At 45.5% G+C, this 27724-nt stretch overlaps 1 protein-coding gene and 1 long non-coding RNA gene across 4 annotated transcripts in view; one reads left to right on the forward strand and one right to left on the reverse strand.

Moving 5' to 3' along the window:
• THOC5 (THO complex subunit 5) overlaps positions 1–23393 on the forward strand; it is a 30040-nt gene extending 6647 nt beyond the window's left edge. For 2 of the 3 annotated variants that reach the window (XM_019643178.1, XM_019643179.1), the window contains 16 exons: positions 856–1002; positions 2402–2516; positions 5129–5261; positions 5957–5989; positions 7311–7388; positions 8076–8116; positions 8362–8461; positions 9995–10103; positions 13711–13812; positions 14371–14467; positions 15483–15597; positions 16874–16977; positions 17125–17212; positions 19567–19682; positions 20350–20540; positions 23203–23393. In XM_019643178.1, coding sequence (XP_019498723.1) covers positions 856–1002; positions 2402–2516; positions 5129–5261; positions 5957–5989; positions 7311–7388; positions 8076–8116; positions 8362–8461; positions 9995–10103; positions 13711–13812; positions 14371–14467; positions 15483–15597; positions 16874–16977; positions 17125–17212; positions 19567–19682; positions 20350–20540; positions 23203–23266 — 1633 coding nt within the window. In that variant the 3' untranslated portion in view covers positions 23267–23393. The remainder of the gene's footprint in view (positions 1–855; positions 1003–2401; positions 2517–5128; positions 5262–5956; positions 5990–7310; positions 7389–8075; positions 8117–8361; positions 8462–9994; positions 10104–13710; positions 13813–14370; positions 14468–15482; positions 15598–16873; positions 16978–17124; positions 17213–19566; positions 19683–20349; positions 20541–23202) is intronic. The other variant, XM_019643180.1, reaches the window with a different exon arrangement.
• On the reverse strand, positions 20563–27015 carry LOC109383081 (uncharacterized). Its single transcript, XR_002124068.1, has 3 exons — positions 25740–27015; positions 23576–24148; positions 20563–22253 (listed from the first exon to the last, which is right to left on the reverse strand). It is a non-coding gene; the product is annotated as an uncharacterized LOC109383081 (long non-coding RNA).
• Between the last annotated feature and the right edge of the window lie 709 nt (positions 27016–27724).

Raw genomic sequence — 27724 nt, forward strand, 5'->3', positions numbered from 1 at the left:
TGAAAAATGGAGATTAAAAAAAAATCCCCATTTCATAGAGTTATTTTGAGAATTAAGTGAGATAAGGATGACATACAGTGGGTGCTTAATACATGGTACCTACTATTATTATTGTCATCATGTGTCTGTGACCTGTGCACTGATAATACAGGAAAGAGTATTGGATTTATTTTATACATGTGTGTCACTGCACATGCAACAATTAAAACCTCTGGGTCTTTTCACATCTGGTTATGCCGTGCTGGATCTTCCCCATCCCATGCTTATACAGTTAATGTTTTGAACTTAAATGCAGACCCTTATGTTTATTCCTGATAAATAACATTTCGTGGTTTCAACCTGGCAGTCTAGGCCTAGACCATAGTATTTTTATTTGACTCTTTAAGCTCTTAGCTCTCTTGTTCAGCTTGGAGATATTTATAAATTTGATAAGCATCCTTTCCAGGCCTTTAGCTAACTCATGGATAAAAAGGTTGGACAGCATGGATAAGGATCCTGTGGCATGTCACCAACTACCTCTCTTCAAGCTGAAACATCTGCTAATGAGCATTTGCTGAGAAGACTGGATTCCAAGTTGCTGGGTAGCTGAAGACCTGGGCTAAGTGGGTGTACATCCGGGGGAACTGCGGGCCTGCTTAAGCCATTGTTTGGGTTCTTTTTTTTTTTTTTTTTTTAATTTTAGCTGAGCCATCCTGCCACCTTTTGGCAGCCCAGCGGCTGCTCAGCTCAAGCTGGGACTCGAACCGCTGTTGCTCAGAGCTCTCACTCTTGCACGAGCTCTTAACCAACTGAGCTACTCGGCCGGCCCTGTTTGGGTTCTAAGAACAACAGCTTGACATTCGTCTTTGTCTGCAGATCAAAGCATGAAGAAATTGATCTGGTCAGTTTAGAGGAGTTTTATAAGGAGGCCCCTGTAGATATCAGCAAGGCTGAAGTCACCATGGGAGACCCTCACCAGCAAACACTTGCACGTCTGGATTGGGAGCTGGAGCAGCGAAAAAGGTATGTTTCCTACTTCCTTACCTTGTTAACCTGTGCAGACACACACCTTTACCCACGGGGATCAGTCTTTTGTCATGACCCACAATCAGATAGCAAAACTGTGTGGAACCAGCAGAATCGTCTCTTAAGACCAAATCCCATTTTGTGATTAATTCACATCTTTAGACTTGGCCAACTACATCATGGGTAGGGTTGGAATTGCTTAAGGCTGTATCAGAAAGTTGGGATAACTTTTCCTTTAAAATTTTAACACCTGAGACCTAAATACCTTTTGTACTGTGAACCTAATTTTATTTCTTGGCTTTTCCCCCTGCCTATAAGAATATCCCTGTGATATGTTAAAGCTTTGCAAACATTATTTTAGAAGGTTGTGCAACATTTTCATGTATAGACAAATTGTAATTCATATAATTATTCCCCTACTTGAATTGAACTTTTAGGTTGTTTCCATTTTTTGCTATCATAATTAATTCAAGGCACACCTTTATGTATAAAACTTTCCTGTACTAATAAAGAGCTTTCAGTTATTAACTATAAATAGAATGCCTATACTTTGTAATTTAATCTAGATCTTTGTAAGAACATGGTGGGTTTGTTTTTTTCATATTGGACTTTTAATGGCCATATCTCTTCCGTTGTGGTGACTTTTTTCCCTTTCATATTTGTACAAGAATTCCAGGGCTTTTGGTTGGCACACCTGCTCTGTTTTTTGTTGGAGAAGCAGCTGTTTTTATCCTTTGCTTTTTCTGTTATAGAATGTATTCTGTCCCATTGGTTGATGTTATGAATTTAATAAGCACTAAGTCTGATTTGTAGGGAATTGGTGTCAGTTTTTTAGCAGATGAGGCTGGCCCGTCACTACCCTGTCCAGCACACTGCTTGCCCTGGGCACAGCCTAAGCCATGAGTGTTGCAATCCTGTGGGACTGGTCCGAATCCATCCCCACCCTGCCTCACTCAGGCCAGTCAATAGCCTCGTTTGGGTCCTGTAGTTGTAGGACCACGTTTGTGAAAATTTGACTCTTGCCTCTAGAGGCAAGGAATGGAGCAGGAGATGACACAGGCATTTCCTAATGGTTATGGACAGAGCCAGACAGGCATGGATTTAAAGCCTAGCTCTGTGCCTGCTCTTAACTGGATGACCTTGGGCAAGTGACCTACCTCCCTGAGCCTTATTTTCCTCCTTTGGGGGTAAGAAAAGTCCCTATCTTCAAAGGTTTTTATAGGGATAGATGCATTAATGCTTATAAAGAGCTCTCAAAGTGCCTGGCACATAGTAAGTGCTAGGTAAATATTGGTTCATCTGACTGCTGTTACTAGGTGGATTCTGACAGTAAACAGGCATGTCAGGATATCCCTGGAGAGCATCTAGTGACAGTGCTCTTGTCCTTCTCTACCAGGCTGGCAGAAAAGTACCGAGAGAGCCTGTCCAACAAGGAGAAGATCCTTAAGGAGATTGAGGTGAAGAAGGAATACCTGAGCAGCCTCCAGCCTCGCCTCAACAGCATTATGCAGGTGAGGGCCTCCGTCCCATCCCCCCAGCCTTTTGCTTTGCTGTCCGTGAAGAACCAGTGAAACCTTGCTGATCCAAAGCCACCAGCAGCCACGTCTTCCTTTGGGTTTTGCCAGGTCTGTTACCCTAACCTGTGTTAGAGCACAGTGCACAGAGGGTCCTGGCTGAAGGCCTACCCAGCTGGTATAATAGGGTTGCATCCTGGGTGGAAGAAATGCTGCCCAGGTGGGCTCAGGAATATATATACACATTTACCTGGGGCATTTTCTTTTCACCCAGAACCTCATCTGGGTAAAACACTTTTGCAAACTTTTAAGTTTAGTTTACCCCCTGCATGGTCTCCACCAGCCCCACAGTCTCCAGGCATCTAAGCATGTTTCTGTGGATATCCGTTAGATCCCCCTGACTGCACCTCAGGATCAGATGCTCAGCCAAATCTACTCACTCTGAAAAGAACTTGACTCATATTTGAAAGCCATTAGGGACCTTAGGAGGAGAAGTCCCCACTTTACCTGTAAAATGGAATGTCTTTCTATATAGGTGACCTGATTCTGTTTGCTTTGTGAAGCCAGATTTGGTCTAAATCCTTATAGTTTTATGAAGCAGGGTAAATGGCTAATATACCATATAATACCATATTAGGTGGAACTTTGCAAAAAGACCCTAGAGAAATTATAAACCTCCTTTTCTGGGATTTGGCAAGATCTACGTTTCCTCCCTTGAACTCTAGGCATAGAATTAGAATTGTTAAGAGAGATATTCCCAGTAGCACTTCATAATAGGACAAAAAGAAAACACAAACAAAAAGTTAGGGTTGTGCTTAACTTTTCCTGTTAAGAAATATGCTATGCATATATTTAGGTTTGGAAGACTCTGAAACAGTTTTCTAAAGTGATTGTACTGACTTATTGAAGTCTCTTCCAGCACCATATGAAAATTCTAATTGCTCCACATACTTACCAACACTTAATGTTGTCAGTCTCTAATTGTAGCCATTCTGGAGGGCGTTGCTTTTGGTTTTAATTTTCCTTTCCCTGGGACTAGTGAGCACAGCACCTTTTGTATACTGATTGGCTTTTGGATTCACCCTTTAGGAAAGGGCCTATTCAAGCCTTTTGCCCATTTTTCTGTTGGATTGCTTGGAGGATTTTTATATTTTCTGGGAATGAGTCTTCTGCAGATATCTTTCCCATTCTGTGACTTTCCTCTTGTAAGTATCCTTTATTGAGCATATGTTCTTAATTTTCATATGATCTAATCATCCATGTCTTTCTTTATGGTTAGTGCTTTTGTGTCCTGTTTAATAAATCTTGCTCTGTTCCAAGGTCATAGAGATATTCTCTTTTCTTATAGAAGTTTTATTGTTTACCTTTTCCATTTAGATCTATAGGCTTCTTGGAAGTGAATTTTGTATTTAGTGTGAGTTGTAAGGATCAGATTCATTTTTATTCCATGTAGGTGTTCAGCTGACTCATTTATTGAAAAGACCACTCTTTACACCACTGTTCTGCAGTGCCACTTTTGTCATGAATCAAATGTCTGTGTATGTAGAATTGTGTGTAATCTATTTGCCTGTCTATCCATGTACCAGTATCACACTGTCTTATTTACTGTAGCTTTAACAGAAGTCTCAATGCTCAGTAGTAAAAGTCCTCCGACTTAATTTTTCAGGATTGTCTTGGTTATTCTTGGCCTTTTGCACTTACATATCAATTTTAGAATCAGCTAATCTATTTTTACCTGCTGGATTCAGACTAGGATTGCACTGAACCTGTAGATCACTTTTGGAAGAATAGATGTCGGGCCAATATTGAGTCTTCTAGGCCATTAACATGACATATGTGTCCATTCATTTAGATTTTTCACTTCTCTTTGCATTGAGGCTTACACTCCTTTCATTTATTTATTCTTAGGTATTTGATGTTTCTTGATGCTATTGGAAATGCTGTCTTTTTTTAAGTTTATTTTCTTATTGTTTGTTGCTTGTATAAAGAAATACAATTGATGGTTTTTTTGTTGTTTTTAAGATTTTATTGGGGGTTGGGGGAGGGATACAGTGTTGGGGAATTAGGGAAGGGGAACAGACAAGTTGCTGTCCTTTTGTTCTTCAGTCTAGTTGTGGAGGACATCGCTTCACTGGTCTATGTTGGTATTATTACTGCGCTCTTCCTGGCTGAGGCAGATGGGTCGCCGGCCACTGAACGGCCACTCACGGCAGCTCACGCCAGCTGCCAGCCAGCCCCACTGCAGCCTACACCGTCGCTGGTTACTCATGGCAGCCCAGCTCCAGGTCGAGCTGTTGTTCACCATCTTGGCTGTAGAGGGCACAGTGTCACTGCCCCATGTGGCATCTGAACTAGGGCCCTGCGGCTCAGAGCTGGCGTCCCAAGCCAACTCTTAACAAACGTGCCGGCACTCTGCTGGCCCTGATGTTTTGGTTTTTTTCCCTGATGTTTTTTATATTGACCTTTTATCCACCTGTTAGTTCTGTTAGTGCATCATGTATCACTTTCATAATAAAAAAAGAAACTGTATATGGTAACTAAGTGGCCACATGATCATGCGTGGACTACCTAAAGTGGAAAAACAAAAATCCTTCTTTTGTTGCATGCAGGCCTCCCTCCCGGTACAAGAGTATCTGTTCATGCCATTTGACCAAGCTCACAAGCAATATGAGACAGCCAGACACCTGCCGCCTCCCCTCTATGTCCTCTTTGTCCAGGCCACTGCCTACGGGCAGGCCTGTGGTGAGTATGGGGGCCAGGTGAGGAAGAGGGACTGTGGGAGCAACAGCCGTGGCCAATTGAGTCAGTTGGAAGCACTGCCTGCTGAGGAAAGCTCCCAGGCCCTCTCTGCTGAGAAGCCCTCAGGTGACAAATGCTGCCTCCCCTCTGCACCACCCAGCATGGCTGTTTTGACCAGCTGGCCTGAGGCCGGACTAACCTGCTGGGCATTTCAGAATGGTTGGCTTTGAATCTTTGATGAGCCTGGCTGGTTGGCTGTTGGGTGCAGTACCCAGGCAGCCCAAGACACGCTTGGCAGGCGGATTGGCACCTCTTGCTCTGCTTCAGAGAGAAGGCTTGGTAAACACAGGTCCCAGCAAGCTCTCCCAGGCTTTCCCATGCCCCAAACAGGCTGCATGTCATTATGGTGAATGCCCAGTGAGAAGATGTGTCCTCATTAAGCTTAAGGACAGCCCCTTACTCCACTAGGGTTTTGCAAAGTGTTTGGAGACCCTGCCTCTTGCCCTACTGCAGCTTTCACTCAGCCCCTAAACTTTTCTCTCAACCCCACCCCACCGCCTCAGACAGACATATGTTGCACCAGTGCATGCCTCTCCTCCAGCCATAGGCACCGACACATTACTCTCTCTCTTCTTATGTCTTCCTGGCCCTTCTGGTCCTCTTCCTCCCCTTTGTTCTCCTCCTGTTTCCATCATCAGCTCATATGAAATCCTCCCAGCCCCCTAGACAGGGTGAGTAATTTTCCTTTCTTTTGTGATTAAACCCCAAACTGTTTCCATTCCCATTTTATTGTAGAATTTCAGGATTAAACTACTCAAAAGTTTGCCAGTGGTTGATGTGGACAATTAGCTTGTTTGGGTGAGGTGTGATGGTTCATGCAGGGTTGTCAGAGAGCGAGCAGTGGTTGGCCACCTGGGAATATTATCTCAGTGGCTTGCCACTTGGGGCAAGTTCACCATCCCTCCTTATTGCAGTTGGGCAAACCATTTCAGGCTCCTGTGACTATCGGTAACCTATATACTCTTGGATGGAGCAGGAGAGGTGGTGGCCTGTCTGACCCCCCAGCACTAGACCCACAAAGTTCCACAAAGGCAGGCCCAGGCGTTATTCAGGAAGATGTCAGATCTGGTGCATGGAACAGGCCTCCTAGCTTCATCGTTGGGATGCCAAGTTCAAGTTGAATAGACCTGGTCTTGAGTAGACCTGAGCTTGACACCAAGCTCAAGTTGAATAGACCTAGCTTATCTATTTCCTGGTTATTGTACCAAACTTCTCAGAGCCTTAATTTTTTCATCTGTAAATGGCTGTAATAATTGTATTGCTACTGTAGTGTTGTGCAGATTAAAAAATTTTTAAATAACTTTATAATTAAAATTGTAAGCATCAGCTCATTCATTATAAGCATTATTACCTCACCACCCCACTGGACAGCTATCATTTGTCACATTCCAGTTTCATAGATGCAGAAACTGAGGCTCAGAGCTGTGATATACCTTTCCAGGTCACGTGTTTGAGAATGGGTGCAGCAGGGACTCAGGCTTAGGTCTGGACTGCAGGGTCCAAGTTCCTGCCCACTGTCCCCTTGCCTCCCAGTTAAATGTGACAGTGCCAGCCAGGTGCTTGGCATAGTGCGGAATAGAGAAAAACCACTTTGTCAGATGAGAGCCGTCGTTTCTGGGATGTTGACAGTTATGGGCTTCTGAATGAGAACCTGTAAGACAGTTTGCAGGAGAGTGCCACGTAGCTTTAGGCCCTAGGTTGGGATTTCTGTGCCTTGGGGTAAGCCTGAAAACTGAGACGTTCACCACTAGTCTCAGGTGATACTTGTCCAGGAATCTGCACTTTGGGTTCTTTGTTCTCAGTAAATGATGCAAAAAAGACTTAAGTTTCCTACCTTGTTCCTCTTCATCTGGAAAAAGGGCTTTTGTCCTCCCACCCTCAGTCAGTAAGGAGCTGTGACAAAGACAGAAGAAATGCAGTCCCAGAGCTGGCCTGCTTGTGTAGCTTCGCTCCTTCCCCCAGCAGCTGTCATATGATTTTTCTTGCTCCCAGATAAGACGTTGTCTGTGGCGATTGAAGGCAGTGTGGATGAAGCCAAGGCTCTGTTTAAGCCTCCCGAGGACTCCCAAGGTAACATGGTGGTTGGGATCCTGCCCAAGTCTTCCATAGCTAGTACCAGGGACATCAAGTCCCCCTCTAAGGACAGTACTGGCCCTTTAGAAATTAGCTATACTAGTTATATGTTGCAGGAAGCTTGACTTGAATGTCTTAATGCCCAAGAGTAGACAGGGAAAGCACTGCCTTTGAATTTCAGCCCTGCCACTCATTAGCTCAGTGATCCCAGGGAAACTCTTTAACATTTCTGAGCCTCAGTTTACTCACCTGTCAAAACAGAATAGTAATATCTCATGTAGAATTATAATGTGGATTAAATGAGATCATGCATGCAAAGCCATTAGCATCATCCTTGGCACCTAGCAACCCCTCAGATTATATGAGCTGCTATTGGTGGTGTTTATATTGTCGTTATTGCTACTGCGACCACCATTACCAGTGGAGGGGCTTGTGGTTCATAGGATGACATTAAAAAGCACTTTAAAGACAGCGGTGGTGGGATTATAGGTCAATTCTCTTATTTTCTTGCATCACTATGTTTCCTATGCTGAATAAGAAACAGCAAGTTAATTTATTATTCATCCTAAAGAAACCTGTTTACAAATGACAGAGCCTGGGCCTCTCTATACCCCATGTGTTGAGGTGCTTTAAGGAGCACTGGGAGCCCTCTCACCTATAGATGTCTTCTCTCTGTGGCTGCAGATGACGAGAGCGACTCGGATGCTGAGGAGGAACAGACCACGGTGAGAGCCATTTCCTCTCGTGGGGGTGCCAGGCATCTGCACTGGGGCCTGCTGGTTGGCAGGTGCCACCCACCCTAGAAGCAGAAGCAAGAGGTTTGAAAGAAAGGGCTCCTGGGAGCCTGGCAGGTAGAGAGCTGAAACAGCAGGTCTCAGGCAGCAGCATTGCTGAGGCCCTGGCTGGTAGGAAAGGAAGGGGGAGGTTTCTGCGACCAGCGCTCATCAGCTCCATTCTTTCCTTTGTCCAGAAACGCCGGCGGCCTACGCTGGGAGTTCAGTTGGATGACAAGCGCAAGGAGATGCTGAAGAGGCACCCACTGTCCGTCATACTGGACCTGAAGTGCAAAGGTCTGGACCCCCTTGTTCCAGAGATCTCCTGGAACCTAAGAGTTCATCCAGCTGCACAGGGTCCAGCAAGCCAGAGGCCTCTTTGCCCAAGAAAAGATTCTGGTTTCATATTTCTCTCTTTATCCTCATTGTTTTTCATGGAGTTCATTGGATTCTTTTTCCCCTAAATCATACCACAACAACAGAGCAACAAAACTAGACACATAAGAGATGCTTGATAAAACTATACCTCTTTTAGACTTTTCAAAGTCAGATACACAGAACAAGTTGCAAGAGTACCCAGGTTTTAAGTAATATGAATAAAGTGCTTAATTTAATAACTATATAAGTAGGACTGTGTTCTGCAGAGCATATATATTGGATTGTTGGAAAAGCCATGACGCATTTTTGCAACGAAAGACAGAAAAAATACGTCATGGCTTTTCCTATAACCCAATACTTTAAAATCAGTTTGGTATGGATAAAGAAGCATTGATAAAGCATTTGGTAGTGTAAGTGTTAACAGTCAAATGTTTCCCTCTCACCTACTCTCCCAGACTCTGGTCCGTGGTCTCACCTCCAAGGACAACTGTTGTGACAAGTTTCTTATGCATTTTCTAGAAAAATATTCTATGTGTTTAGAAGCTTTTATACAAGTGTGTATTTATGTCATTCTCTTTTATCTTTACACAAATGGAAACATACTCTACACACTGGTCCTTTCTTTGCCTTGAAAAAAAAATTTTTTTGAGATAATTTTAGACTCAGAAGAGTTGCAGTGATAATGCAGAGATAGTTCAGTGCAGTGGTACATGTTCTCACATGCTCTTCAGCCAGCTTCCCCTAATGTCAACGTCTTATTTAACCATAGTACAGTTATCAAAGCCAGTGTTGATTTTATTGGTACAACACTACTAACTAAACTATAGAATTTATTCAGATTTCCCTGGTTTTCCCTCTAATGTCCTTTTTCTGTTCTAGGATCTCCCATTGCATTTAGTCCTCATGCTCCTTAGTCTCCTCCAGGCAGAGACAGTTCCTCATTCTTTGCTTGTCTTTAATGACCTTGACACTTGCGAAGACAAGGTTTATTTATTATGTAAGAAAACTCTTAATTGGGGCTTGTCTGATATTTTCTCCTGATTAGACTGAGGTTATGGGTTTGGGGGAGGAAGACTATAGATGTGGTCTTCATCATCACGTCATACCGGGTACATGGTATCATTGTGTCTTATTACTGGTGAGGTTAACCTGGGTCCCCTCGGTGATCACTTGATCACTCCCTTTCCATATTGTATTTGTTAGAAGCAGAGTCTCTAAGTCCAACCCACATTCATGGGGAGGGAAATGAAGCTTCACCTTTGAGAGGGAGGAATAGCAAAGGATTTGTAGACACTCTGCTTTTTTTTACTCAACATTAAATTGCCATTGAGTTTTTGTTTTTATAGTAAAAGATCTTAAAAGCCTCATTGACTTTCTGTGTGACTATTGATTCTGCTCTCAAGTTTAACTTATAAATGATCTATGATCTCTCTTTCCTTCCTCCCCCTCCAGATGACAGTGTGCTTTACCTGACCTTCTACTATCTCATGAACCTCAACATCATGACAGTAAAAGCCAAAGTGACGACTACCACGGAGCTGATCACGCCCATCAGTGCAGGGTATGGGGCAGGCACTACAGGGAGTGGGTTGAGGAAAGCGGGTGTGACGAGAACCTTGGTGCTGGGCTGCTCTCGGTTTCAACCTTGTCTGGCTCTGAGGAGGTTTGTGGCTGCGTTGACTTCTGTGGTTAGGTCTACCTTGCCTAGAAGTCCTGGCACATCACTGGTATTTTTCTTACAAAGCACTCATGGACTTTAATTGGTGAAGTCCTCTTAACACACAGCAGATGATAAAAGTGACCACAGCGTATTGCAATGTGAGTAGGCAGGGCTGAGTACCAGCTCTTTATAACCAGTGGAAAGAGCGTGAATGTAAAAATGAAATTTGGCAGACATTATCAGGTTGACAAATTCAGGCTGCTTTCTCTTCTCCTTTTCTCTTTCTATCCCAAGGTGTTGGGATTTTCACTTCCAGCTTAATCCCAGGCTCTCCTTACCTGGGCAGTGGGAGGAGGACTGGGGTGGACCCCTGTGGGGGTTTTGAGGAAAGTGAACAAAGTATAGTAATGACAGCCATGGGTCGAGGGTGCCCAGAAAACCCCTGACCATGGCAGTCTTATTCCACAGCCAGAAGCAGAAAGAAGGGAGAGGACGAAGGGCATTAAGGTGGAATAGCCTCACTTACAAGGGCACGGCCTTGGCCTGGCACTCCTGCCCCTGCTCTTACCTGGTCTTACTGAGTCCTCATGTCAGCTGTAGAAAGACCACAGAAGGAGGTACAGATCTGGTACCTGATGGGGCGGCGCTGTTTTCATGGCTGCCTGATGGTGTCCTGGGTTGTCTACCCTGCAGTTATAATCCACGCTCCCTTCAGGCTACAGCCTCTGTCTCTGTGCTTGAGTAGTGTTTGACCACCTGGGGCACTGGATAAATTGGACCCATTTCACATGACCCCAGCAGAGGGAGCCCAGGGCTTGCTTCTTTAAAACGCCCAGTTACACTGTTCAGCCAGTGCTCTCAGTCCAGTAAGCAGCTCTGGGGCTCTGTGAGCCCTAGTCAGGATGAATCTCCTTGTCACAAGCATTCTGCCTACTCATGTCTCAACCTGCTAATAACAGGGTTGCAGGCTGGCCTTAGTGCATGCTTACCTCTATCTCCTCGCTAAGCTGTGTGCATGCAGCGATGGGAATAGTGCTACAGACCCGTTATAAGCTCTGGTGAGTCTTGGGTCTGTCACAGCTCTGCGTGCACCTTCAGCCAAGTTTCCTGGCTTCTGAGTCTGTTTCCTCATTCTGTGGTGATTAATTGTAATATCCCGTCCAGGAAGCTTGTGAAGAGTCAGGTCAAGTGCCTAGCATAAGTGAAGCACTTGGTAAATGACAGCTGTGTTTATCATCAACTCATTTAACTCTCACAAGATGCTCTACAAGGTTAGGAAACAGGCCTGTGTACCACTATACTGTACTGTCATTGCCAGGTGGGCACTGGCCCCCAAAGAGGCAGGAGATACAAAAGGAAACACCACTCTGAAACCAGGATTGGATCTTTATGGGCCTTCAGGTGTTGTCTAGCTTATTCCTCTGTTGTACAGATGGAGAAACCGAGGTCCAGGGGGCCATAGAACCATGGAAGCCCTGGGCCTAGAGCTCCAGACTCCTAGCCCAGAGGCCTTTGCTCAAGTGCAGGCTGCTTTGGCCCCTGGAGAACCAGCCTGGAGTGTGGTTTTATTTATCTACTAAAACATAGGGATACTTTTATTCAATATAATCACATTATTACACTAATTCCCTCATATTATCCAATAGCCAGAGTTCAAATTTCGCTGATTTTCTCATAAGTGTTTTCTGTTTTCTGTTTACAGTTTGCATTTTGACTTAGGATCTCTATCAGGTCCATATGTTGCAATTGGATGAAGCTTCTCTCAAGCATCTTTTCATCTGAATGACCCTGCCATTTTTTTTTATTTGCTGAAAAATTGTGTTGTTTGCTCTGTAGGTCCCCTAGAATGAGATTTTGATGATTACATCCCTACAGTACAGTTTAATGAGTCACTTTCCCCCTGTATTTCATGTAAATTGTTGTTAGATTTAGAGGCTGATCAGATTCCATTTTGATTTTTTGGAGGGTGATGAAAGGGCAGAACTGTGTCATAGATGTTGAGTGCTTCCAGCAGGAGAAAGGCTGTCTCTATTTTTGTGATGTTAACAATATTTATGACTTGCCAGGATCTATTAATTCATTAGGAAATTAATGTTTTTAATCCAAACATTTTAATCAGAATTATACCAACCTTGTTGAGTTTTCCTCACATTATTTTCTTGAATGATCTCCATTAAAGCATTTTAATTCATCAATTTTTCATTAAGCCACTAAACTGTTTTTAGTCATTATCTATTTTTATTTTACCAAGGGTTTTTTAAAATTCTTTCTTTTCCATTACCATTTTATAACAAAGATTTGGCTAATTGAATAGTTTTTTGTTTTGGTGTCGTATTTTTATAGATAGCCTCCCATTTTGTGTCTGTTATTTTTACCAAATTCATTTGTCCTGAGCCACATATTACAGATGTAAGTTTTGTCAAGAAGATTTGATTCTTCCATCAGGTTTTGTCAATTAGAAATCCTTATCATATGCAGTTTTAGCTTTTCTGTTTTATTTGAGTGGATGCATTCTATTAGTAATAGTCACTAAATATTGGCCAAAAGACTAGGAATTTTTATTTATTTTCTAGCCAGTTTTCCATGGGAGGTAGTGACAGGGGCAGACCTTTCACTGTTGCCGGCAAACAGACTGGGAGAGACAGAGAACAGAGAAGAGCCAGAAGCCACCACTGCCCCAGTATTAAGTCCTAAAGGCGTGACTGGGGCTCAGCGCAACAGGAGTAGCCCTTCCGCCTGAGCTGCTCTTGATGCTGTCCCCGAAAAGATGGAGAACCCTGTGCTGGTTGAGGGAAAAAATGGGCCCTGTTGTCCTTCATGATCAGATTACTCCATTATATCCACCCCCCCCCCAGCCAAATCTCTTCTCTGCTTGTCATGTTTAATTACAGGCTGTGCTCTAACCATTCCAGATGGGTGGCAGTGGCATCGCTGTTTATCTGCTTATAGTACTGGGTCACTTTGTCTGCAGTGCATGTGATAATGTCTTTTTCTGGGACGATAAAGGGGACCTTTTTCTGTGAGTAGCTTGAAATTTGGTCAAAGTGAGATAGACACAGCACTAAAGCTGCACACTTGTTCTTTCTGGGGTACAAAGGGACCTCTTCTATAAAAATTATTATTATATCTATTTCCAGTGTCACAGGGCTTTGCTCCCCTGAGATAAGTCCCTTGTCACCATATAATTATTGAAGGGATAGGTATTTTTTTTTAATTTGGTGGTTAAGAGTGCTACTGTCTTTAATTAGACACTGCAGATCTGAGCTCCAGCACTTACTAGGTGTGTGATTTTTGACAAGCCATATCTTTCGAAGTTTCTCCTTTATAAAATGGAAATGATAATACTCCCTACCAATGATCTCAAGTGTATAAAGCATCTGGCCCACAGGAAGCAATCAGTGGTGGCATTGGGCATCAGTGAGAGGTGGCATTCCCATCCCCGAATGCCCAAGTCTGCCTCCAAGCAAGGTGTTAGCCTGCCTTCTCACTGCAGCCTTCTCCCTTTCAGCGAGTTGCTATCTCCTGACTCAGTCTTGAGCTGTCTGTATCCTGGGGATCATGGAAAGAAAACTCCGAATCCAGCCAATCAGTACCAGTTTGATAAAGTTGGGTGAGTCAACAGTGTTTCCTCCTCTCCCACCCTCTCTGCGGCCCAGTGTTGGAGACCTGGTAGGCCAGTGGCCTCTCAGAGGCAGAGGGGACCATGGAGCAGGGGGACTGCTATGTTGCGAAGAGGGAACGTGTGCCCTTTCCTGCTTACAAGGCAAATAGAGGTCTAGAAGAGTAGGTGGGAAAGGGTGGAAGTATCAAAACTGGGGGAACATGGTAAGAACACATAGTATAATCAAAATGTTTTACACTTCTCTGAGAATTAAAAAATTTTTTAATATTTTATAAATTGGTAGACTGGCGAAGAAATCAAGTGCACTGACTTTTTATTGAGATTTGCTTATGAGTTGAAGGAAGTCAGGGAAAAAGAAAAAAATGAACATGGGAGAGATGAAATTCACAGGGAACCAATGAAGTCAAGAGGGTTTGCTGGCATCATGGCTGTGAGCATGGCTGAGCCTGCGGGACTGGCCTGTGTGGGGGATGGGAGGAAGGCCATATCTTCTACCACTGCAGAAAGGACTGATAAAATCATTTTATTCTGTGTTCTTTTCTGCAGCATCCTGACTTTGAGAGACTATGTACTTGAGCTGGGTCACCCCTATTTGTGGGTACAGAAGCTGGGTGGCCTCCACTTCCCAAAAGAGCAGCCCCAGGTGCGTACACTGATGTAGCCTCCTTGGAGCTCTACTTCCTCTCCCCCCATATAGACCCCAGAAAGGCTTCCGACGGCCTTTTTTTTTTTTAAGATTTTTATTGGGGAATTGGGGGATGGGAACAGCTCTGGGGAATTGGGGGAAGGGGAACAGACAAGTTGCTGCCCTTTTTGTTCTTTAGTCTAGTTGTGAAGGACGTTGCTTCACTGGCCCAAGTTGGCACCATCATTGCGCTCTTCCCGGGCGAGGCAGATCAGTCGCCGGCTTCTGGACGGCCGCTCACGCTGGCTGCTGGCTACACACGGTAGCCCATGGCAACCCACTGCAGCAGGGGCTGCAGCCTACTCCGTGGCCGGCGACTCACAGCAGCCCAGCTCCAGGTTGAGCTGTTGTTCAGCATCTTAGCTATAGAGGGCAGTGTCACTGGCCCTTATATGTGGGATCCGAACCAGGGCCTTCTGGCGTCCCAAGCCAGCTCTTAACCACCGCGCCACTTGACTGGCCCCCGACGGCCTTTGAGAGCCTTAAAATAGCAGAATGCTTTCCCTCAGGACTAGAATCTGTCCTCCTTCCACTCAGGACACTAAAATGTCCAAGGCCTAAAGTGTTGAGGTACCTTTTGCCTTCTCCCTGAGTCTAATAATCCTCTAGATCAAAGTGATTTGGGTCCTTGCTCTGGGTGCAGCACAACTTCAGGCTCTGCCACCCCTCAGTCTTGTGTACAAAGAGGCCAAAATTGAAGTTTAGGCAGAACCCCAGGGGATCTGGCATCTTAATAGAAGCTTTCCATTTCTCGAGTTGACCACAGCCTCTTGAGAACCCAGCAGCTTGTATTGTTCCTCCTGGGACTCGGTGTCTGGCCTGTCATAGCAAGCAAACCCTGTCATTCCCGTAAGGTCCTCACCTCAGGGCATGGTGATCTCGGCTGCCCTAAGCAGGCAGGTCCTAGGAGAGAGGCAGTGCCTGGAGGAAGGGACAAGGAGCACCCAGGTGTGACACTTGCTGTCATCCACAGCACATGGTGACTGCTGACCACTCACTGAGCGCCAGCCACATGGAGACCACCATGAAACTGCTGAAGACCAGGGTGCAGTCCCGCCTGGCCCTCCACAAACAGTTTGCATCCCTGGGTAAGCTGGTGTTAGGGCTGTGACTTGAGAGCCATTCGGATAACACAGGGACAAAAATGACTTAGCCCTTCACTCAGATGTCTTCAATCCTGACAACAAATCAAAGAAGGCTGGATTCATGGCTCTTGCTGAGCAGAGGTGTTGGCAGGGCCACTGGGGAGAGCTGTAGGCCCATCCAAGCAGAGATCTGAGCTCCCATCAGGGCTGTCTCAGTTCACAAAGGAGGCCAAAGCTTTCTGGGTGGCACAAGTTAGTGGATTGGTCAGGAGCAGCTCATCTTAAGTTAGTGCAGGTCAGACTTTAGTGTGCATTCTACAGATATTCAGTCGAAGCCCAATTCATGCTTCGGGAAGCTTACCTTCAGCTTATTTGAATACAGCTGTCCAGGGATCCACCCCTCATTCCTGCCCTGAGACCTAAGCTAACACCCTCCAGGGTGAGGCTGAGCCCCTCTGTTTTTCATGAGCTCCCAGGTGACTCTCATGAGCCAATGACCAAGATGGTGGCCCTATGAGGGCTTATTTTCATTTATGCATTCAGTAAATACTCGTCAAAGGCTTACTATGTACGAGGCACTTTCGGAGTAGTAACGGTTAAGTTATTTCTGATCTAAGAGTCACTGTCAGGGACAGCATTGGGTTTCTAAGACCCATCTGGAGACCCTGTCCCTCTAGTTCAGTTCTTGTGCTCCACGTGGACCTTGATCTCTCCAGGGCAGCATTGCTTGTCCATCGGGCCTTGCTCCCCATCAGCATTGCTGAATTAGTTTTGTCTTAAGGTTGGATGATTGTCATCCCGGACAGCATTTACTGTGTTGGCATATTTGCTTATTGAAGCGCCAGCAAGAATATACCCTGGAGCAGTTCTCCAGCTCTTCTCCCTTAGAGGGACTGACATAGAACGCTTCAGCCATTTCCTCCGTCAAGGTCAGCTATGAAAACAGCCCTCTCGGCTATTTGATCTAATTAACGGTCACTGCTGCAGAGGCACTTTTACAGGTTCTAGCTGCTGGGGGTTTCTGATTTCCTGACCATCATTTGCATTAAGGATAAAGCACCGTGAGTGCTGGTGCTGGGTTTGGCCACAAGCACATAGCACTGGGTGAAGGTCAGGTTGGTGTGCCTACATTCCTGGCACATGTCGACCTGGGCACCTACTGAGTGCCAGGTGTACCTGGACAGCTGGCAGAGTCATCTGAGCCCTCCAGAGGATGCTAGTTAACTAGCTATGGCACCTGATTTCTACCTGTGACACCACCTGTCTGGCTATCTTTTAGAACATGGCATTGTACCAGTTACCAGTGATTGCCAGTACCTCTTCCCTGCAAAGGTTGTCTCTCGCCTGGTGAAGTGGGTGACGATTGCCCATGAGGATTACACGGTAGGTAGAGGGGTGACAGGTCATCATTGCTGTGCTGGGGACTACAGGCCCACCTCATCTTTCAGCTTCTGCCCCTCCATCAAAAGGGTAGGAGGTTTGACTAGAGGAGCTAGCCATTCACTTCTCCTTGTCTCTGGTGACTTCTAGGAGCTGCATTTCACCAAAGACATTGTGGAGTCAGGACTGGCTGGGGACACCAATCTCTACTACATGGCACTCGTGGAAAGGGGCACAGGTAATTGCTCTGCTGATCACAGTGGTTCTAGACAAGGGGAGCTACTAAGAATAAAACATTCCTGGGAGTTGCCCAAAGGGAGTGAAAGATCCTGGAATCCTGCTTGGGGACTTAGCAAATAGTAATGATTGTGATAGCCACTGTTTAGCAAGGACTCGTTCTGCAATACAGTCACATATGTGCTATATCTCATTTAATCCTCATGATGGTCCTGGGGTGGTAATATTCCCATTTTCTAGGTGAGGAAATTAAGACTCAGTCACAAACCCAGTGTGACCTCTGAGCCTGAGCTCTTAGCCCTTGGCTTTTCCACTCTAGAATCAGACACCTGTTCTTCCACCACTTCACGGACGGGCTGACATGTCCCTCTTAGGTTGGGAAGTGCAGGGTGGCACAACCTTCCCTGTCTGCAGTTTCTGCACTCATTTTGGAGGCATCAAAAGCTGTGATTCTTCAGAGCTGTCCTAGCATCTGATTCACCAGGGCTCCCTGCTGCAGCCACCCAGATGTTTGCTGTAATGCTGTTGTCTGGCCCCAACCTCAGCAGACCTGGTAGCACTCACCATAGGGTCTGATCCCCGGGGCTTGTGGCCACAGAGCCGAGGGAATTGTCCGTAGTTTTGCGATAGTGCAGAAATGTAAGGAAAGGTTGCACTCTTTGGTGTTAGAGTTTCTCTGCTCCCAATTTCTTCCCTTCTCTTTTTCTTTGTGTGTTTTTAAAAATATTCTGAGGAGGGGGGAGGGGGGTTGTTACTTTGTGAGGGTGAAAAGGGTAACTATTGCATTGTTCGGTACACCTGAAACTAACAATAAATATATAAATATATATATATATATATATATATATATATATATATATATATATATATATATATATATATATATATATTCTGAGGAAATTAAATATTTCAGGTATAATTGAGGCCTGCAATCCCATTTCATTCTCTCCCTTGTGGTAGGTGACTACTATTTGGAATTTGTGCATTTTGCTTCCCATCTTCTCCCCTTTTAAAAAATGCTTTCACCTCATCCCTAAACACCATAGAGTATTGTTTTGAAAGGGCACAAAATATGCAGTCCAAGAAATTTATAAAGTCCCAAGGGAAGCCATTGGAAGACATCACTTCTGCTTCCTGGTTGAGGAGATGAAAGCTTAGGAAGATAATATGTATTCTAGATTCACACATAGAATGAATGTGATAATTAAAATTTTCATTAGACACACTAGAATTTGAAAAATTAAGAGGGAAATTTAAATATATGGGCACCAATTCCAAATCACATATATATAATCTTTAAGTCATTTTACAGTAGATCAGTTTGAAAACTTTACATAGCATCGATTAAAAGCAAAAAATTGGTGAGCAGAGATAAATCCAGAAATATATGCAGACTGTTATGATAGAAGCAGCACAACAGTAAAGAAAGGAATCACTTTATAATAAGTGTTGTGACTGTCGGGGAAGAATTGTCTTAACCTGTACTCTCTTGTCTGCTGTTATCTGAATCGCTGGTGGATCAGAGAGTTCTTTTTCTCCCCCATAAATAGTGAAAAAAAGAAGGGTACACTTAGCCCATTGGCGGAGAAGATAAATGCCATCCTACTGAAAAGGTAAAAACGGCCACCAGAGAAAAATTGAATATGTTAACAAATACAAATATTTCATTTAATGATTATGAACACAGCTTTGACATCAGGCAGTTCTGGTTAAACTCAGCGCTGCTGCTTTGTTACTGTTTGATCAGTGCCTCAGTTTCTTAATATGTAAAATAGAGATGATAATAATGGGACCCATCTCATGAAATCATTGTCAGGATGAAATAAAATGTTCATAAAGGTCTTAGCACAGTGCTCGGAAATATAGTAACTACTCAATAAATGTTGGCTATTAAGTTTCACATAACAAGATACTTAAAAATAAAAGGAATAGAATAGAGAAAATATATTTGATGTAACATAATGGCTAATACACAATATTGTTGGAAAGAAAAAACAGACAGTAAGCCTTCACATGGGAAAATCCTTAACTTGCCGGCAAATAAAGAAATGCCAGTTAAAACAAATGTCTGTCAAAGGAGCAAATAGAACTCTTGGGCAAACCCAATGTGGACCAGACCCTGGGGAATCCACACATCTCTAAGAGGGACCAGAGTCACAGGACCTCATGGTCTGTAACCTGGCAATCTCACGTCGGAGAGTCTAGAAATCACTTTAATACCAGAATGGGCTTTGTAGCACTTGGGTGAATATGAGACATCACAGCTCTCTAGCCTCTGGGGTCCGATGGGGAGAGTGCGTGGCTGTCAGGCTGGGTCTCAGAACTGATTTTCCCCCTTTTTCCCTCCTTTCCCAGCCAAACTCCAGGCTGCCGTGGTGGTGAACCCCGGCTACTCCTCCATCCCACCCATTTTCCAGCTCTGTCTAAACTGGAAAGGGGAAAAGACCAACAGCAATGATGACAATATTCGGGTAAGGCCCTGCTGGGAGTGACAAGAGGAGCAGGGAGAGCCCCTGTGGGGAGGTGGACAGTGGCAGAATCTGTCGCAACTGAGGGCTTGGACACTGGTGTAATTCCCAGAACAGAGGGTCCTGCCAGGGTCTGTAGAATCCTGGAGGCTGCATGGTGTAGAAGAGGAAAGAGCCTAGACCTATCTCAGCCACTTACTTAGCTTGGGGTCCATGGGCTTCACCCCATTTATAAAATAGGGAAAATATACATACCTACCTTGAAAGGCGTTGTCTTGGTCTTCTGTGGAAATGGGAATTAACTCAGATGCATAGAAGTGCAAGAATGAGATGATGTGTGAGATCTTTGCAGCTGTAATTTTTGTTAAGCCTGTTGATTCTGTAGCGGCTCTATGGCCATGGAGCACATATTTAACCCTAACGCCTTCTGACTTGGATCTTATCTTGAGATTCCTTCTCTACACATCTCGATCTTGGCTGTGGGTGTGCAAGGCAGGGAAAGTTATGGGTCAGATTCAGGAAGTCCCCGTCATCTTGTGGAGAGGGAGGTTCAGGACAGTCCAGCCAGGCTTGACGTGGTGTGGCCGAGCTGCAGAGGCCCAGTTCTTGTGGAGTCATCAGACCCAGCAGTCGGAAGGTCGTGCTGAGTTTCTGGCTTTCCCACCTGTAGGCCATGGAGAGCGAGGTCAACGTGTGCTACAAGGAGCTGTGCGGCCCCCGGCCCAGCCATCAGCTCTTGACCAACCAGCTGCAGCGCCTGTGTGTGCTGCTGGACGTCTACCTGGAGACCGAGAGCCATGATGACAGCGTGGAAGGGCCCAAGGAATTTCCCCAGGAGAAGATGTGTCTGCGGCTCTTCAGGTGAGGAGAGGGGTGGGTGCGCTTGGGACCTCCAGCCCTGCCTCTCACAGGGACTTGGGGCAGAGATAAGAGCCTGGTATACAGGACATACATGTTCCCAGGTGTACTTAGCTCTGTTCACAGAAAAATTAAAACCCTGCTGCCAGATTTCCTGGGGAGAGCTTGCTTTCTCCTTTCTGAAACTTTCCCTGCAGCCTACTTCCTACCAGCCTGGTTCAGCTGTTCTTCACAAACACCCCCCAAACGTGGGCCACCCAGTGAGTGAGCAACACTGGACCATGAACCAAGGAGATTTGGCCGAATTTTGTTTTCTGTACTTTCTGTGAAAAACCATAGGTTTTGCTTTTTACTGTCCAAATAAGCTTTTTAAACTATATGTATTCCCACCAGTCCCCAGAGTCTGCTATACTCTTCATAGGGTGCTCACACATCTATGAGAACCGCAGCTTTAGGCAGTCAGACATTGCAGAAGGAACCAGCTCTGAATTAAGACAAGCACAAGTGCATATCTCTACTTTGCTGTGTGACCTTGAAGAATCACTTCAGCTCAGCTCTGAGCCTATTTCCTAAAGACTGAAGTGGAAGTATTACCTTCTAGCTTATGATGAATTAGAGATAATTCACGTATAGCTTCCAGAATGGTTCCTAGTATGGACAGGGGCTCAGAAAATGCCAACAAGTCCTGAGAGCTTGGTATTTAGCATGTCTGCATTCACAGCACTTCAAGCTACTTTTCTTTTCACTTTGGTCCTCTCTTTCCCTTTCATCCCCTAACTCATGTTCTTAAGGAGTCAGTTCTAAAACTCCAGAGTTCACACTGCTCAGGCATCCCTTCCGATCTGGGCAAGGGTTTGGAGAGGAATGGTGTCTGGGAAGGGGGAAGGGCTATGATCTGTTTCTAATCAGTACATCCTCCTGTTCCCTGTCAGCTTAAGAGGTGCCTTACCTGCCCCTCGCCTTCTCAGACAGCCAGTCCCAGCCCCTGGAAGCTGTCCCAGCATCCTCCCTCCTCTGTCTGGCACCTCCACCTGGCCTGGTTCATGGTGCTCTCTGATAAGACCAGCTCCGCCCCCGAGTGGCTGCTAGGAGGCAGAGCTGGCAGCTAGGTGTTGGTGCCTTCTAGGACTTGCTCTCCTTAGTGGGTCTGTGTGAGATCTCAGCTCTTCCCACCCTCCCAGTCTGCTGTAGCACATTTCCAGGGTGGGAGCTCTGACATGGCCAGGGTTTATCTTCTGTTATCTAATGGTTCTTGAAGGACCCATTTCCTGAAGTGTTTTGTATGTCGCCAGGCTACGCCCCTCTGTCAGGGCTTTCTGGGAAGGTGTTCCTTTGGCTGCTTAGATCCGGTTAACTCCATGACTGGTGAGATGTGTAATTTGAAGTTCTTGACCTGGCGTCCAGCTGACCCACTGGGATCAGGCCCAGGGGCTGGGCTGCTGAGTGCTGGCCTGGGCAGCAGAAGACCTGAAGTCTGCTTATGCCAGTGGGTGCCTTTAGGCTGTAGGTTCTCCATCAGCCATGTGCTTAGACTTGCCTGGATGACTGTGCCCTTCTGGGAGATATATGACATCATGGTTACGAACAAAGGCTTTGGGGCCAGAAAGACATAGGTTCACATTGCTGCTCCTACCTGTGTAATTAGGGTCTATACTTAGCCCCTCGGAGCTTCAAATTCCTCTTCAGTAAAAGAACATCCACCTCAGGTGTTGTTGGCTGCGTGAAATTAAATCAGATAGAGCATGTGAAGTGCTAAGCACAGTGCAGGCAGAATAAGCCCTCACTTAAGTAAGTGGTTGCCCTAATGTTGAAATAAAACCCTTTTTGCTCCCCTCATCTCTACAGCCCTACATACACACACCTACCCAGCCACCCTCCCTTACCCAGACCAAGATCCGGGGTGTCACCTGGTGGTTATCACCGAATGTCAGTCACAGGCAGATGAACGAAAGAGGCCCTTTAGCTGGACCTCAGTTACTGTGGAATTGTGTGAAAGAGGACCCATGTGAAGTTTTGCTTGAGATTTCAGGATGACAGCTGAAGCACCTCAGCTTCATGGGGTCGATCAAGACTGGCCATGATTGTCAGCCTGTATATGGCCAACAGTCTTCAATGTTAGACCTTGTTTTGAATTTGTGCTCTGCTACTTTCTCACCGTATAATGTTGGGCAGATACTTTTACCTCCCTGAGCCTGTTTCTTCATCTGTCAAATCTATGAAACAGTTGTAATAGCATCTAAGACACAGGCACTTAATCACAGATTCTTTTCACTCCCTGACTCCAGACTCCTACCTGCATAGAAATCTCCCTGCACAGGAGGATTTAAAATTTTTTTTTTTTGTAATTATAGAAATAAAACATGTTTGTTGTTAAACATACAAACAACTATGAACAGTTGTGTAAAAACAGTAAAAAGTGAGGGTTCCCAAGCCCTGTCCCCATTGTCAGCGAGGGCCCTTCCAGGTCTGTGTTCATGCATTTACAAGTGTATAAAGGCATTTTTACAAAAATGGTATCACACCTTATGTGTTATTTTGCAGTCGGCTTTTCTCACACGTTCCTCTTTTCCTCTAACAGCTATATAGTATTGTGTGGATAACTGTAATTTATTCTGTCACCCAAAGGGCATGGTATTAACTGATCTCCCTTCTCCTGTTTCTCTAGGGGTCCCTGCAGGATGAAGCCGTTTAAATATAACCATCCTCAAGGATTCTTCAGCCATCGCTGACCTCCCATTTCCCCCTGGGTACTAAGTGATACGCCTCTGCTTTCTCCCTTGGTTCACATGTGGCTCTCAATAGTCTCCAAAGATAGGTTTTTTATTTCTAGCCTATTAAAGTGTCACCTGACCAGTGGCCTTTGTCTTGTGGCTCCTTTGGGAGGAAGGGGGCGGCGTTGCAGTCTGGAAGGGTAAGTGGAAGCCACAGCACAGAATGAAAGAGCATTTGTGAAGAGGCTTTCTCTAGGTGGCCAAGAAAAGCAGAGCGCAAATGATTCTGATTCTATAGACACATGCCGCCCTCTTACCCACACTCACCTTACTTGTTTCTGCTTTGGGAGATCCTCATCATCTTGCTATTATTATCATAAATCCCTGCTGTTAGGAGGCGGCAGGGCAAGCCAAAGTCAGCATAGCACAAAAGCAAAAAAGTCTTCTTTCTCCTCCTCTCCCTCTTTCCACTAGTTCCGTCAGTGTCTCTGATGGCCACATTCTCTGATCACTGGGTGTCATGAACGTCTGACCGTGCCATACAAATATAAGACAAATACATCACAAATAATTGCAAATCTTGCAGGATTTTGTGAAGGCACTGGGAGTGATTTTGGAGAATCATATAGAGCTTCCACCCAGTGAGGCTCTGGCAGAGGGAGACCAGGTGACATCTGAGAATCTTCATGGTGATGACAGGATAAGTGCCTCCAAAAATAATGTCTTACCTCTCAAAGGATTAAGAAAAGTTCAGGGAGTATAGGTAACACCCTCTAAAATAATTGCAGAATTACCTCTTTTGGAATCCTGCAAAAGTCAGGCAACGGAAGGATGGCATAGTGTTCTTGGACAGTTTTGTCAGAAAAATTGTATTCTCCCGAAGTCAGTCCTCAATTCATTCTTTATTCATTTTAAGAAATAAGATAATAAAGATGTAAAAATATTTAAGAATGATTACACAGTTGCAAATATAATCTACATTTGATAGCTACAAGATGAAATAAGTTTCAGCTTTATTGAGATATAATTGACACATAACATTCTGTAAGTTTTAGGTGTACAACATGATTATTTGATATACTATATATAGCACAGTGATTACCACAATAAGGTTAGTCAGTACATTATCATCTCACATTGGTACATTTTTGTGTTAAGAACTCTTAAGATTTACTCTTTTAGCAACTTTCAATATATGTAATTTTTTTTTTTTCGTGATAGTCCCAATCAAACGGTTTTTTTCCTGCCACAACATACTTTGAAGTTTGGTCCCCAATGTGTGTGTGTTCACTCTAAGTGGACTTTTACTGATTATCCTCGGATAACATGGGCCTCTGGTATAAAAGCTGTTTCCTTCTGTCCTCTCAGCTATCACTGAGCACCCAATGACGGGTTTTCTGAGGAGGAACTAGGAGTCTCCTGGCCCTGCCAGGCCCTTCATTTTACAGATGAAAGCCTGCGCCCAGTGCGGGGAGAAGGCACCTCCAGTGGCTCTTAAATGACAGCCACTACCTGTGCCCCTCTTTCCCCTGATCCGACATCAGTTCCTTTGAATTCCAGAGGTAGATTCTCTCCAGCCCGGAGGTCCTTGAACTTCAGTGTGCGAGTCACCCATTCAGGGAGCCAACTAGCGGTGCAGATCCCCATGCACCCCACTCTAATATTCGGACTCAGTTGACCTAAGATGGGCCAACGAAGTGTATTTTTAACGAGCTCCCCAGGTGCCCATTGCCCTAGTCTCTTTTTGGAAGTAGCTATACTTTCTTCCCTTGCCTCATTTTCCTTGGTGATTCCTCAAATAATGCGGGAGGGCCTGATTCTTCTCTGTAAGCAAGTCCCCCTCTTCTTTCTTCTGCACATTGGGCAGCAGTGTGAACCTCTGGGTGCTTCTTTCTCACCACAGAGTAAAGTCTCCTTGTCTTCCCCTGACCTACTTGCCTGGGACTTTGTCTCTGCCAGCATCCCCTTGGTCTGGCCACCTCCAGGCCTTGCGTCTCACCGCCTGTGCTGAATAAGATTGAAATGTGGCCTAAAAATAGTTCCTTTAATGGCCCCTGCATTGCAGTCTCTACTCTGTTCTTGGCTGGAAGGCGGCCAAACTGACTCAGCACAAAAGCTTGTCTCCAGTAGCCAGGACAAGGTTGCAAACAGCTTGGGGGGGGGGGGGGGGTTGGGAGGAGGCTCTGCTTCCTAGGCAGGATGTCAGAGCCTGTCACCCTCCAAAAGAGATTTTTCTTCTTCAAAGGAAAAGGCTAAACAACAGAATCCTTTGGCCTTCAGGACAGGGTTTTCTAGTGAGAAGCCCAGGACAACCCAGCCCCTTAGAGTTACTTAACTGAGCCACTCGTGCCTAGCGTAGGCAGACGCGGACAGGGGCCTGGCTTGCTTCCTTCTCTGCCAGAACTGGCATGACCTTCTCTGGGACACATCCCAGTCTACAGACCCTTAATGTCGTCTCCCCTGCATCTGGTAGTCAGCCCACATTCCTTACCTTTTTAAAGCTGCCGTCCATGTTTTTTATTTCTTCTAGTTTCTATTTTCTTCCCAGCTTGCCCTTTCTTAGCGTTTTCTCTACAAATTAATCCAAAAGACCCTTTTTATTTTAAAGGTGTTTCTGCTGATCACTCCGGGGAAACAAAGCTAAAAACCTTTTTCATAGGGAGGAGCAGAGCTGCCAGACTTCCAAAGGGATTTTCTCCCTATCTCTGTAGCCTAAACTCTGCCTTTTCCATGGTGCTCAGCAGCCTCTCTGATGAGAACAGGTGTTAGGCATCTATTTTGAGTCAGGCCCTGTGCTAATCCCGATTTTACATTCACTGTCCTATTTAATTACAACACGCCACCAAGGGTACACGTTCCCTTTTCACAGATGAGTAAACTGAGGCTCAAAGGGTTAGATGACTTGTCCTTGCTGACATGGTTCTCAAGCTGCGCACCCAGCGTGCGAGCCCAGAGCTCTGTCTGCCATCATGGCTTTCCTCTTCACAAGAGTAGCTTCAGGTTTCACATAGCTTCTTGCTGGACCATTTATTCATTTCAGCAATCCATGTACATCAAGGGTATTGTGGTGGTCAGCAGTTACAGCTTAGTGTCAGACTGACCTTCCTGGGTCCTTGTTCCATCCCTGTGCAGCTGTGTGACCCTGAGCACATTGCTTGACTCACCCTAAGCCTCAGGGGCCCTCATCTACTACTGGGATAATACAGCCTTCACATGGTGGTTGTGGGATTAGGATCAACACTCAGCATCGAGCCCTGTACCTAGCCAGCACTGCTCAGCAAAGGGGAGCGATTCTTATCCCTTCCTTCTAGGCTTCAGCCTGGAGAAGGGGCCTCTTGAGTGTTAAGCCATTGAGATGTTTATTGTTACAGGCAGAACCTAACCTATCCTCTCTGAAACAATCCCCTGGGGGAAAATGAATGCTTTTCATCAACCCAGCTGTATCTGCTGAGCCAACAGCTACCAGCAGGAAGGGCACATCCCAAAGCAGTCAGCTCCTTTCCACGTCTGTGTCCCCCAGGCCTCTGACATCTGACAAGCAATTACTTAGCAAATTGACTGTATTGGTTTTTTCCTAAGGTTTGTTATCCTTCCAGAGGGTGGATGATTTTATTTGTCAGATGGTTAAAGTCAGTCCTGGTTGTTTTCTGGCCAACTAATACCTACAGCACCGGGAGCATGTCCATTTTGGGCAAAAGCGGAAGGGCAGGGGCCGGCTGAGTAGCGTGTTGGTTAGGAGTTGGCTTGGGACGCCAGCTCTGAGCAGCAGGGCCCCAGTTCGGATCCCACATGAGGGCCAGTGATGCTGCGCCCTCTACAGCTAAGATGGTGAACAACAGCTCGACCTGGAGCTGGGCTGACGTTGAGTCGTCAGTGACCGTGTAGGCTGCAGTGGGGCTGGCTGGCAGCGGGTGTTCGCTTTCGTGAGCTGCTGTGTGAGCCGCTGTGAGCGGCCGTCCAATGGCTGGCGAGCGACTGCCTCACCTGGGAAGAGCACAGTGATAATACCAACATGGGCCAGTGAAGCAACGTCCTCCACAACTAGACTGAAGAACAAAAGGACAGCAACTTGTCTGTTCCCCTTCCCAGATTCCCCAATGCTGTTCCCCTCCCCCAATTCCCCAATAAAATCTTTAAAAAGAAAAACAAAAAAACAAGCAGAAGGACATCCAGGTAAGATCCAGATCCTTCTACCCTGCCTGTGCCACTTGGGGGCCCCGTAAAAATGATGTCAACTAGGAGGGCTGGGGCTTTGGGCATCCAGATACCATCAGTATCTGGTTTGGAGGTGACCACGTATTATGTCCCAGGAGGGGACAAGAGGCAGAATGGCAGACTAAGGAAGAACCTGGGCTCTGTGGCCAGACAGGCCTGAATTTAAATCCAGGCTTCACCTCTTCCTGGCTCTGGGACTTGGGGCAAGGTCCACTTCTTTGAGCCTCAGTTTCCTCAACTGGAAAATGCAAGTTTGGTAAT

The sequence above is a fragment of the Hipposideros armiger genome, unplaced genomic scaffold (genome assembly GCF_001890085.2).
Source record: "Hipposideros armiger isolate ML-2016 unplaced genomic scaffold, ASM189008v1 scaffold_75, whole genome shotgun sequence".
NCBI classification, from domain to species: Eukaryota; Metazoa; Chordata; class Mammalia; order Chiroptera; family Hipposideridae; genus Hipposideros; species Hipposideros armiger.